Source organism: Salmo salar, chromosome 10, assembly GCF_965601325.2.
Source record: "Salmo salar chromosome 10, fSalSal1, whole genome shotgun sequence".
NCBI lineage: Eukaryota > Metazoa > Chordata > Actinopteri > Salmoniformes > Salmonidae > Salmo > Salmo salar.
In genome coordinates this window covers 15,584,452-15,596,760 of record NC_138300.1, presented here as the reverse complement: position 1 = coordinate 15,596,760, position 12,309 = coordinate 15,584,452, and the positions used below count along the sequence as shown (strand labels likewise).

Genomic DNA, 12,309 nt, shown 5'->3' with positions numbered 1-12,309 from the left:
AGTCTAGCGCTACCTGCCTCTCCTGATAGGTGGCATTATGGGACCCGTGGTTCTTCATTTGTCCACTCTGAGCTTGGCCCCGGGCCAATGGAGGGTGAAGGTCTCCGACAATAATTTACCCAGCCGCAGGCCTTTGCATCTTGTGTAACCCCAGAAGTGATGTAATTAGCGTCGTAAAGCTTTCAGGGGGGCAGGGCCGTGGAGAAATATGACTTCTAGCCCAGACGCCTGCCTTGCCCCGCTTCTGTTGTAAGCTGTCTGTGGCGAGTGGTATACTTGCCTGTTCTGTCGGTGTGTCACAATAAAAATGCTCCCCCCTTTAAAACCATACAGCTGTAGTCATAATTCCATTATTGATTCATTCTAAACACATAGTCTATCGAGGTCGAGGGAAAACAACTCCCATCAAAGTAAAAAAAAATTCAGGGAGACTGATGTGCACCATATCTATGGGTGCATCTCAAAAGTCTGCAGTGGCTTCCTCTCCTCAGCTCGTCTTCTTTATATGCACTTGTTTAAGGACAGGAGACAGTGTCTCTGTACAGTGTCTCTGTGTGCCCTTTAAAACGGAGTACATTTTCATCAGTGTATCTGGTAGCACTTTATTTTACGGTTCAGAAATTACAAGGTAATTACAAAGGAATTGCACGATCACATTTTAATTACACAGTAACAACGTATGAATTAGAAAAGGTTTCCTGAAGAAAACCTAGTCATCAGTACCCCAAAGTCAACCATACAGTAAAGCAGGACCCAGAAGATGGCGTCCAGTCTAGGGATGCACTACCTCTATTATAAACCCGCAGTGGTTTACTCAGGGAATCGTCCTTCCTTTTAGATAGCACGTGATTCCTGTAAACATGCTAATGTGCTTTTGGCGCTGTGTAACAGCCTGACACTTCCCTTTGCTCTCGGTGGCAAAACGACCTGCCCGAACTACAATTATTTCACATAGCCTCTGCCACAAGTTGTGAGCACCCAGCGGCCTATGCATTTATGCATGGGAACCTCTGAAACTTTAATATCGGTGCGCCATTAATCTATGTGACATTTTTTAAAAGCAGGAATTAAAGTTTCATTTGTATTTTTCTTCCCTCCTCCCTCTCTTTCTCCCTGGTTATAACCCTGTCCACCAGCCGCCTACCCAGTCTGTGAAATATTTATCAGCGCTGAATCACACACGTTGGGCGGAACGCTCGCTCTCCTTTTTTGCCCTCGGCATATCGGAGCAACGCTCACTGATTCCACGAGAGGAACAGAGGCCCAGAGATAGGGGAGGGGGGTGGGGAGCTTGAGATTCATGGGAATCACAAACAGTGACAAGTGAGACACCCCTAATCCACTGCAGAGCACAGCTGTGATATGTATGTGCATGCACACACACGCACACATATTAATGATGAACTTAACATTTTGCTAATGACTAATCAACATTACCATAACAAGTGGATGACTAACTCGCATAAAGAGCTTTCATTAGCCTAAGAGCCACTTACGCGGGATGAACAAACCTATACAAATAGTTGGACCATACAATAAAAATTAGACTTTGGACATCATTTAATATTTTTTTGTTGTAGGCTATAGTTATAAGCTACTGTATGTATAACAGGATAACAGTATCCAAAACATGTTCTGACGCTTTCTGAAATGGTAAGGGCCCCAGAAGTTTTTTGGGGCTCCTAGCTGGCCCGTCTCCCAGCCCCGCCCCGCTGTGTGGGGGAGAAGTGAATCGAGAGAGCGCGGCTCTGCCAGAGGGAGCGAGCCATGTGCTGAAGGAGGAAGAGGGCGCGCAAGAGAACCACCGTGACACAAAAAAAGGGGAAAGATCGATCATGTCAGCTCCACTGATCTGTACACCACACGTAGGAACGAGGGAAGAGCGACAAGAGAATTTGGCCTTTACTCAACAGCAACCCCAAACAACGCAGGACTAGCAGCAGCAACTTTGCAACTGATGCGGTGTCTCCGTGTCTGCGCTTCATGCTTTGGTAGTGGCGTTGCGAGGATGACGCGATGAGCACGTATCAAAAGAACGCAACTTATCCTATTGATAACTTTTGCCAGTGAAGGAAGCTGAGGACAGTAGCCACGGACGACATTAGATAATTGCTTTTGTTCTAGCCTCAGATTGTGACTGACCGATGAGCAGAGCAGGGACACGTCTTGTGATCCAATGGTTTTTCACGGGCTTGGATTTCTATCGCGCTGCTGCAACATTGTGATATTGTGAGTTTCTTCTGAAGGAACAAGAAGTGGTTGCTTGACTGAAACGTTGTATCTCGCGAAACGGACCTTGAAACGTTGAGTTGAATGGACACCGTTATGCGCGCAAATGTGGAATAAAAAGCACCTTGATTTGGATGACCGTACATTGAAGGACGGTAGCAGAATGGATGGGTGAGAAGTTATATTTACGACGACTAAAGTTTAAGAAAGTATGCCTTGCTGGAAAGGAATGTATGTAAAGGACCAACGACTGTAAGGCCTATACTTGGCGTCAATGAACATTCAACAATATATGATGAGTGTCGCGCAATGTGTTCAAATACGGCATTTATCAATTACAGTCATTGAAGAAAATGGATTTTAATAGTTATTGGAAGAGCTTGCCGTGCAAAAGGAGAGCAACGAGCTGAGTCAAACTGCGAATGGACAGAACTGATGAACCTCCATGGAACATAATCTAATTTAACTTCGTAGACACTGCTGCATCTGCTTGGACTTCTCACCAATGGGAATGTATACACTGTACATCTTCAACTGAAGACGAACAACTGTAGCTTGAGAGCACCTGGAATTTGAATGTGGACTCGAACCAAGTTTGAAGAGCACCATGTCCATTTAACCAGCAACCACAAACAAGTGATTGTACTTGTATCCGTATAAGTTACAGATAACTAACGCGTCGAATTATATAGACTCTGCCCATAATGGACAAGAACTATTTAGCTTTTCAAATGGAGTTGACATTTATGGTTGTTGCCCTGTTATCTTGGGTCGCGGTATGGGCTGACGATAGCAAGATTATATCAGACAGATATGCGGTCTACTGGAACAGCACGAACCCCAGGTAAGGAGTTGTAAGAGTCAACTTTCAGTGATGCCAACTTACATTGTTGGATAGATCATTTGTGAACCCCAATAAAAAAAATATCTGGACACTTAGACTAAGCTAAAGAAAAATGCTTCACAAATAGCCAAGCGCATTCAAAAGCCCATCAACCATGCTCACTTTTAAGAAGTTTTCCCCTCAACTTCAATTCTTTGAATAGATTACGTTAAAGTTCCTTCTTTAACTACAAAGAATTTGAGTTAGGGAGATGTACTTGACCAGCACGTTCTAGTTATGTATGCATCCCATGTTTTGCTTCCATTGTAAGACCTACTTCTTACATCACTTATAACTTCTCTTGTTTTTACTTGTTATCACATCTCTCCCGGCTGAGTGTAAAGCAAGTCCCTTAACCTTAAACCAGGATTTCACTTGATTATGACATCTTGCCAAGGCTTACACATTCACAAACTCATCACATTGAATTCAAAATGCATTGTGTCTGTAGTTTTTCATTATGAAGTTGTATTTGAAAGTGTGATAAAATACTGTAGGCCAAAGCAAAATGTGATTTTCCCATCCCCTTTAAAATAAGATTGAGTAAAAATCTCCACTAAAACATGCAAAACTCGGTTTAGAGGCATACTACATGGTTATACACAAAACAAAAAAATGTTGTCACGTCATTTTATTGACATGCAGCAAGGTTTTGGTCTCCCATATAGAATATCCCGTACTTGTTTCATTTTAGCCCCTCAGTTCACTCCAGTGCACTATTGATATTTTGGCCTGGAGGTGTTGGAGTGATTTTGAACATGAACAAGTTCTTTCCAGTTAGTTAATTACTGAAGGAAGGTAAAGATCAATAATAGAATGAAGACATTAAGTAAGACATTCCATAAGTATTGAACTCTTGAGAAATTGTTAGCAAAATTCTCAGCATTGGAATTGTGCCAGCACACCCTCGAAAAATGTAATCAAACTTAATTTCTTGTTAAGTTTAGAGAGCAATTTGCTGTAAAAAAAACAACAAGGTTTTGTGGTAAGTTTCCCCACAATTTATAAAGATTATGTTTGTATAACATAAGCAAATTTCTCAAATCTCCCTAGAAACCAATGTGTTTTGTTTATGGCAGGGCACAGATATAAAGAGGAAAGAAAATAAAATATGCCTATGTATTTGGTGCATATTGAATTCATTAGTTATTTTCCTTCCTAGAGTGATGAGAATAATAATATTGTATACATAATGGATTACAATGCAACACAAACCATGGCTGCCTCAATACTTATTTGTTGTACTGGAAATAACTTGTCTTGGCTATGCACAAATTACATCATGAGTGTTTTGAAGCCAAAGTGGGGCTTTTTGGATATCAGTGAATTTGCTACCTAGTCACATGACAGTGATATTTGATGATTCCTTTCTACACAAAATCATGTGAGAACTATATGAGTCTCACACTGTATATCTTTATAAAGGAGTTTAAAGTTGTGTAGAGCAGTGATAGGAGTGACTTCGGCACTAGGCATAATAGGGCTTGGATCTTGAGTAGGTTGTATAATGTAGTTTAGTTTTTTAAAGTCAGTTGTTAAGTGGTGTCTTTTCCAACAGCAATCATAGAATGCAGTAAGCGGAATTATAAAAACTTTCCTCATTCGCCTAAACATTCAAATAAAAAATGTGATGGCAAAGGCAATATACATGTCATATGAATGTAATATGCTTTCTTTTATGACTTCGGCAAACATTTTGTTGGTTGAAAACAAAATAACCTATTAGTAAAATTGTTTACGCAGACATTTTGGAATCCTTTGCAGTAGCCTATACCGTCCTTCAACTGCTTGTTAAAACAGTTCATATGTAATATCCTTTAATCGTGTCTCTTAGAAGGTGTGTTTCCAACAATCAGTGATGTGGTTCATACTGTGGGATATTAGTGAGGGTAGAAAACCGGATGCATAGTAAGGATTAAAAGGAGAAAAGGCTAGTGAGGCTTTGTTGGTTACGAGTGAGGGGCCTTCGTGAGGGAGCAGAAACACTGGCCTACTTTGCTCAACATCTCTAAACAATTTTTAGCCACAGATATATACAATTTGCGTCACTAATTCAATACAAATAGCATAATGAAGCATTGGGTGTATTAATTGGTTTTTCGGTGTACCATGGTTCTATTACTTTCAAATGATTTGATATTGACCGAAGTAAGAAATATGATCTACACAAAAGTATTACATGCATTCAACCAAAACGATCCGGACCACTGTTGATGCATATTGCAGTGTGCATTACAGAATTGCTAGTTTGAATAGTCAAGTCTTACCTAAGCACGGATTTATAAGGAGGTCGCTATATGTAACGCCTATTGATCAGTCCTTAAACCTTTAAAATCACTTTCGTTTTTTTTGTATTGGGGTGACTTGTCTGTAGTTCATTATTGGTTTCTTTTAAGCTCCATTGGAAAAGCATTTTCAGTTTTTCAACATCTTCCTTGTCGCCCGAGTTTCATATGCAAAACTCTTGAATTTTGGTAGATGCTCAATTAAAATTGTATAAAAAAAACGGTGCACCAAAAGTGGATCAAGTGCACCCCAAGAAAATGTGGGTTTATGAAAGGAATTTAGGTTTGTTATCAGTTGAACGGCCATTCCACTGCTAATGACATCCCCTTGCGTTTTCGTATGTGTTTTACGTATCTGGTTTTCAGCATGTTGCAGTTGCTATGTAACTTACGAGTAAATTGAATGGCTATTATCTATGCCACACGGAAAGCTATTAGAACGATTTACTCTAAGAAATACTATGATTTGATACTGTGGTCTTCTATTTTGCCTACTAATTTAACGCCATGCTTTGCCATTCCATGATATCTGCTTTCCTCATAACGTCCCCTCCGGTCTGACCTAGTTTCGCTGAGGTTATTGGGGAGTATTGAGGGGAAATAGTAGTGGTAGCTGGTCTGTGAGGACACAAGATTATATTGTACTCAATGATTATATTTTTTAGGGAGCTTTGAAGTCAACGATGAAGGGAATACTTTTCAAAATCATGAAAATAAGCTTCAGAGGGTATAACCTTGGAGTTTTTGGATAGTAAAACATTTCTGTGCAATGGTGGCTTGGGGTTCCTGTAGGTGGCGTTACATCGTTTTTGCTCTGCTCAGCAACGTGGTCCGCCATTTTCTCATTCATGGTAGGAAGACCTTCATTTTTGGTATGTCGAGAACCAAGACAAAGAAATGACATGGACGATGATTAAAGATGGTAACCAACAGTTTAAATGGGTCAAATGGTTATTATGCGGAATTGAATCTGGTTTGAACTACAGTCAAAGATCGATTGGTGCTGACAGATAGAACAACTATCTTGAAATTTAATTTAATAAGGAAATTATGAACTTTAACCGCTTTTTACAACAGTAATAATGAGTTCCGTGCTTTAACCTCATACTTTTGAAAGTGGAGAAGCATCACTTGGCTCCATGCCAAAACTGATGGACAAGTGGAGAGTAACGGGAAATAATCGCATGTTTTCTTTCCCAATGATCTGCTCGCATTCACAAATGGACCGTTCTGGAAAAAAAGTCCTCTAAATTCAAGACTAGAACCACTGCATTGAGAGACCAAGTCAGTCCCTCCAGGTTTCCCACGTATTATGGGAAGGCTTGCAAATTTGACCAATCACCACACTATTTCCGAATTAAACACTAAAATCATTGTAATATTATCACATAATATTAACCCATCACCACAGTACAAAAAGAGCGCTCGCAATTTGAAACATTCACTGCACATTTACAGCATAATATGGTTCAATCAAGCCACACATACTTTTTCCCTCGTCCGCTCATTTTCGCGACAAATTGGACAGAATCATTGCGTATCGCCATGCAAAATGTCAGAATTGCCGCTGCAAAATAAAGCATTTTCCCCCTCAAATATCACAAACAAATCTCTGCGAAATCGTGGAGGAACTGCCATGTATCTTATCTTAGAGCAGTTTACAGAAATGTTAAAATGTACATTTGTATATATTATTGCTGAAGAATGTATGTTTTCGCTGTTTAGAAAGGTGAAGTTGCGAAAACACATGTTTCTCATGGTTCACACAGTTTGGATATAGTCGGTGTTGGCTGCCCTCAAAGTGTTTCTTTAGAACACCCAGTTATCCCGTGTTTGTACTCTTTGTACATATACTGCAAAAGGTCGTGCATTACTACTCAGGTGTAGCCAATTTTTCCTATTTGTTACAAAAATAAAACATATTTGAATGTAAAGTTACATTTGTTACTGTAGATATGAAATTCTTGCTCGCTGTTTATAGGCCTTCGCATATAAGGATATGGCATTGAATTTCGAAGTGCAGTGTATTTTGTTTCTCCAATGGGGTGCTGTATTGAAACCGGACTGTCCTCCGCAAGCAGGGAGCAGAAAACTGTCGTAAATCTTTTGCTAGTTTACCTCTCTACTCATTTGGCATTATTTACGTTTTTCAATTTAAATTGGACAGCACTTTATGGGCCACTTTCCCTGTGTGTGTACAATTCAGCGTCACCCATATGCGCCTCGTAATTAATTCAAGGTGTCATGAGAGTGGCGACTTGCAATGCCATCTCCACTTGAATTCTACCTTTTCTGGGATCACATAATGCACTAATTACTGTACTGCTCAAACTCATATCCCGCTTTAATGGGAGATCTGTTTCCTGAAGGTAAAAAATAGAAGCCTCTTACTCACAAGCACTTGATGAGATGAGCTTGGACGGGAAATTGAACAGGCTTGAGTTGTCGAGACAAGCTTGAGACTATGGTCTAACCCAATGGGATAGTTGTTGTGGAAACACTGATGTTTTCTCTCAGTAATATACTGCAATTCAAAAATCCGTCATGGACAGGATATGGTAAAAGTATATACGTAATTGGTTTGTCTTGATAAAATTACCCTTTTCTTTTCCGGACTGGGAAATAGGCATTTTCCATGGCTGAGCACAAGGCTCAGCATATTTGTTAGTTAGGGAACTCGATTTAAATTAAAAGATTGTCTGCTATGTTCACTTGTACAAAACACAGCCTCCTTTTAGCCAGCCCTAATGTGGAGCCATGTGGACTGCCGTCACATTTATACAAGATGGAAGGCCTACTCTATTCCTAACTATTCCAATGAAGGTTCCTTGTTTTCATCATAGGTCATGAACTAGTTTGGCTCTCAATTTTCGAATTCCTCCTCCAAGGCATTTTCGGAGCAGACTAGTGAAAGAATATCTGAAAAAAAGGTTGACTGAAGAAAAGCAACTTTTTTTCGTAAGAAAATATGAGACCATATTCCAATCTTAATGAAAATGCAAAAAAAAAAAAGTTTCACTTCCAAATCAGCAAATTGGCCTGGAATGGAATAATTATTTTAACACGGAATTTGCCATTAATGGCCTGACACAATTGAACATTAAATGTCTCTAACATCTCATTAAAGATTCAAGTTGGTGCATAATATCTATAAAAGCAATTGGTATGAAAGAGGAATTTGCTAATCAGTAATCTAAGTTCAAAGCTTCATGAAATAAAATGAACCGGAGAGTGTATAAGCCCAAAGCCTGCTTCATTTGGTAGGACACTGCATTTCATTTCCAATGATAATCAAGGTTATGCTAATGTTGGACATGATGAATCGCCTGCTTTACAGTCCTTGTCCCTACGGACAAAAAACAAAAAGTCCCCATTCTTCAGTTGTTGTATCTGACAAGCAGTGATAGTTTTGAAAAATCTATAAACAATCTTCTGACCTAAGTGTAGTGCTTTGGACTTTGGCTATTTATATTTTCTTCCTGCAATTGCATTAGATGTGTCAGCGATCACCCATTTTGGCTCTAGACAAGAGTGTACTGCTTTTCGCTTCTATTCTCTCTCTGAGATATGGTGAACAAATGTAGTTTCGGGTGACTCGGGTGTCCCGTTTGTTCAATCAGTCTGTCACCAACCTCCCTTCCATTGTACCCCCCCCCCCACCTGTGTAGAGACACTGAGAATGACTGTACTGGTCACATCGGTGGCAGACAGTGAACTAGGTGGCGAGTTTGTCGGCCTTGTTCCGCATGGCTCACAGCAGCCCGTCTTGCCGCCGGGATCTCAAATATTGATGAACGACGAGTAATGGCTGCCGTCTCATTTATTAACCATAGCTTATTTGATTTGGAATCAAAAGGTAAATAAAGACCTTTTTGCCGTTGTTTATTTGATGTTTTTTTGGTTCTTCCCGACAGTGCTTATCAGCACTTCATCAAGCCTTATGTACTCCTCATGCATTTTAATGCCTGGCCCACATTCTCTTTCCACATAGGCAGTCTCGTGTATCAAGAGAGCTAGGAACTTTGAACTTCGCTGGATCCACCATTGAGAATGTTCCAAAAGGAGGGCAACAGTGAAAATCTCTGTGTTACTGTTAATCAGGGTTGTGAATAAAGCCCCCCTAACCACATACTGCATTAGTTACACTTGAAATGTGCAGACTGGTGAGGCATTCTCTCCACCTCTCTCAGCCCAGGATAGGCCTTTTGGCCTTTAGCGTTCCACATCTTTGTTGCCATAACAAATCAGTTGTCAGTTTATTTCCTTTAGCAGATTTAAGGATATTGGTGTTACCCTTCGAAAGCCTCCCGGGATGAACGAGTCCAGCACCTCGCCTATTCTCCTGTCCTTGCTTGTGTACTGGGCCTTATGAAACCGGTTCTGCATTATTTTGAATGTTGTTGGTATATTGCTATCATGTCTTCTAATGCTGTCCTCCCATTTATATGTAGACCGTTTCATGTGATTTACGTGTGTGGGATATAAATGTAATTCTGTTCTTGTGTTACTTTACCGCCAAACACAATAAAGCCGGACAGCAGTTAATTGCTTAAACATCCTAATCGCTTCTTGCTTGTAAAAACATCGCCCAACGTTTGATAAATGTTATGCGTGTTGTCGAGTTCGGACGGCCGCTCGTAAAAGTAACGATGGCGTTTCCCTAATTGATCCGCGGTGATAGTTTACGTTTATTGATGCGCTTTGGGCGTAAAGCTCTGCCTCTCTCTTCATTACCTCTTCATCAGGTTCTGATTTGGCTTTCATCCTCAGCAGAACATTATTTGAATAAATATAATGGAGAGTGGAGTTGCTCCTTCAGAACTGTGAAAGGCATTTTCGATCGTTTTCCGTAAATGTCCTTCTCTCACCCGTTTGTGTAGTGTTATGAAGTGGTTGGATTACTTGTGGTGGATGGAGCACCCTTTCAAAATAGGAAGCCACTTTTGTGTCCCCTTGGTTCCTGCACAGCACCATATTCAATCACGAAAAGCCATGTTACGTTAATGGCAAACTTTCACGGTTGAATGTGTAGGAAAACGTCTCTCAGTAATAAGAGGGCAGGGGAGCACATTAAAATGCAGGCGGTCAAGGAGACAGGAAGACTCCAGCAGTACCAGCAATATTGCTTGTAAGACTTTTACGACTTCCCTCAAAGTGCTTTTTCTTCACCATCCATTTCTTTGACCGGACAAAGAGAATATATTGGTCATGGAATTGGAAAGGATGTTGCTACATCTGTAGGGCCATATATTTACAAGTAAATAATCAAACACTCAACTGAATCAGTGAAGTCATAGGGATTACCTCTACTGTTTTGCTAAAGCAGAATACTAGCCTCACTGTCCTTTCCTCGGACAAGATTAACTGGCTTGAACCCATGAGTCTTTTACTATGCTACCTACATTGCACACTTGGATGTGTTTTGATACGCGGACGTGTTTTGATTAAACTAACGTGCCACAATGGAAACAAATCAACATTCCCTCCGAGTGAAAAAATAGTGCACTTCTGACTGTAGAAAAAATTAAGATGGGTTTAACCTGTCTCAGAGAAAGGATTTGATGTTGTTCTGGTATGTTCATTTTATTTCTGTGAAAAGGTATTTATTAGTACAGATGTGTGCTTTGAATTGAAGTGCTAGTTCTGGATTGATGCATAGATTAGAACACTCTAATCATGTTTATATCACCACATAGAAGGATATGCTTTACTAATTAAATAACATTTCCTGTGTATAATTGTCCAATCCTCTCCCCCCAAAGGTAGTCTTGTAAACTTGACCCAAATGGCGGCCAGAAAGTAAAAGAATGAAGTTAGGCCTATGTATAATTAGGCTTCAGATATTTGCATAGTTTATACATGGGTAATAGTTCCATATCATTTTACTGATTGTTTGGAAATTGGTCAAAAATATTTTTATATATTTGATATTCTTAGCAATGGATGATATTGAACTAGCAATTTTTTCAGATTAAATTATGATAATATCTTAACGCTGTCTTTGTTGTAATTTTTTTTGAAAACGCTTTGAATTATTATTAAAAATGTTACTATTCCATTTCTATATTGATCTCCATTAAATAAATGCTCGTTTTTTTTAATTTATATTGAAATTTACAAACAATATTTATTTCACTGTTTTGATATTGATTATTGAGTTCAGAATGCCTTCCCGCCATAATGTTTTGACAAGGAGTATCCTACATGTTGCGTTAATTGTCATGATTTGAAATATATGTAGCATATATCGGCAAAAAAATGTACCCTATCTGCTTTTTTCGTACATAAGAAAACAAAACAACATACCTCAATTTTATACTATACGCCTTACACTTCATACATTAGTACCACGACATAATCATATGCATACATGGCCTACAAAAAATAGTCGGCACCATTAGGACAACTCGCCGTTAGCATTGGTAGCTATCCCACAGAATTCACTGAGGGTAGGCATTAAGTAGTGAGTGATCAATAAATGGGTCATGCAGTTCTTCAGTTGATTCTGAAATAATGAATTAGCGAGTTGTTTATGAATGTATACAGTAGTTTATTTTGCACTTTATAATGTAAGCGAAAATTCTTAGTAGACAATGTTTATTTTTTCTTGGGCATTATTCTTACCGCCAGCAAAAATAATAAACAACAGTTAATGCTATTGAGAAAAATGTTTGGAGAAAAAAAAAATGTTGACCACAAAACCCCAAAAATATGTATTAAATATATGGGTCCACCCATCATTAACACCACATCATTAACATAATTAACACTACAATCTCAAAAGTAAAGTTTGACATTTTGACCATTCTACAACTAGGTGTAATCATATTTCTGAACTTTATATTTAACTAGTTATTGAGAAAACCCGTACCAGGAGATCTGAAAACTATTTACCTCAGGATAGAGTTTGCT

General features: G+C 39.3%; 1 protein-coding gene across 1 annotated transcript in view; it reads left to right on the top strand.

Moving 5' to 3' along the window:
- The first annotated feature begins 1,737 nt into the window (after positions 1-1,737).
- The window catches only part of LOC106613575 (ephrin-A2), a 125,218-nt gene continuing 114,646 nt past the window's right edge, over positions 1,738-12,309 (top strand). Inside the window, exon 1 of the mRNA XM_014215977.3 lies at positions 1,738-3,073. Within this exon, the coding sequence (XP_014071452.1) occupies positions 2,934-3,073 (140 nt within the window). The 5' untranslated portion in view covers positions 1,738-2,933. The remainder of the gene's footprint in view (positions 3,074-12,309) is intronic.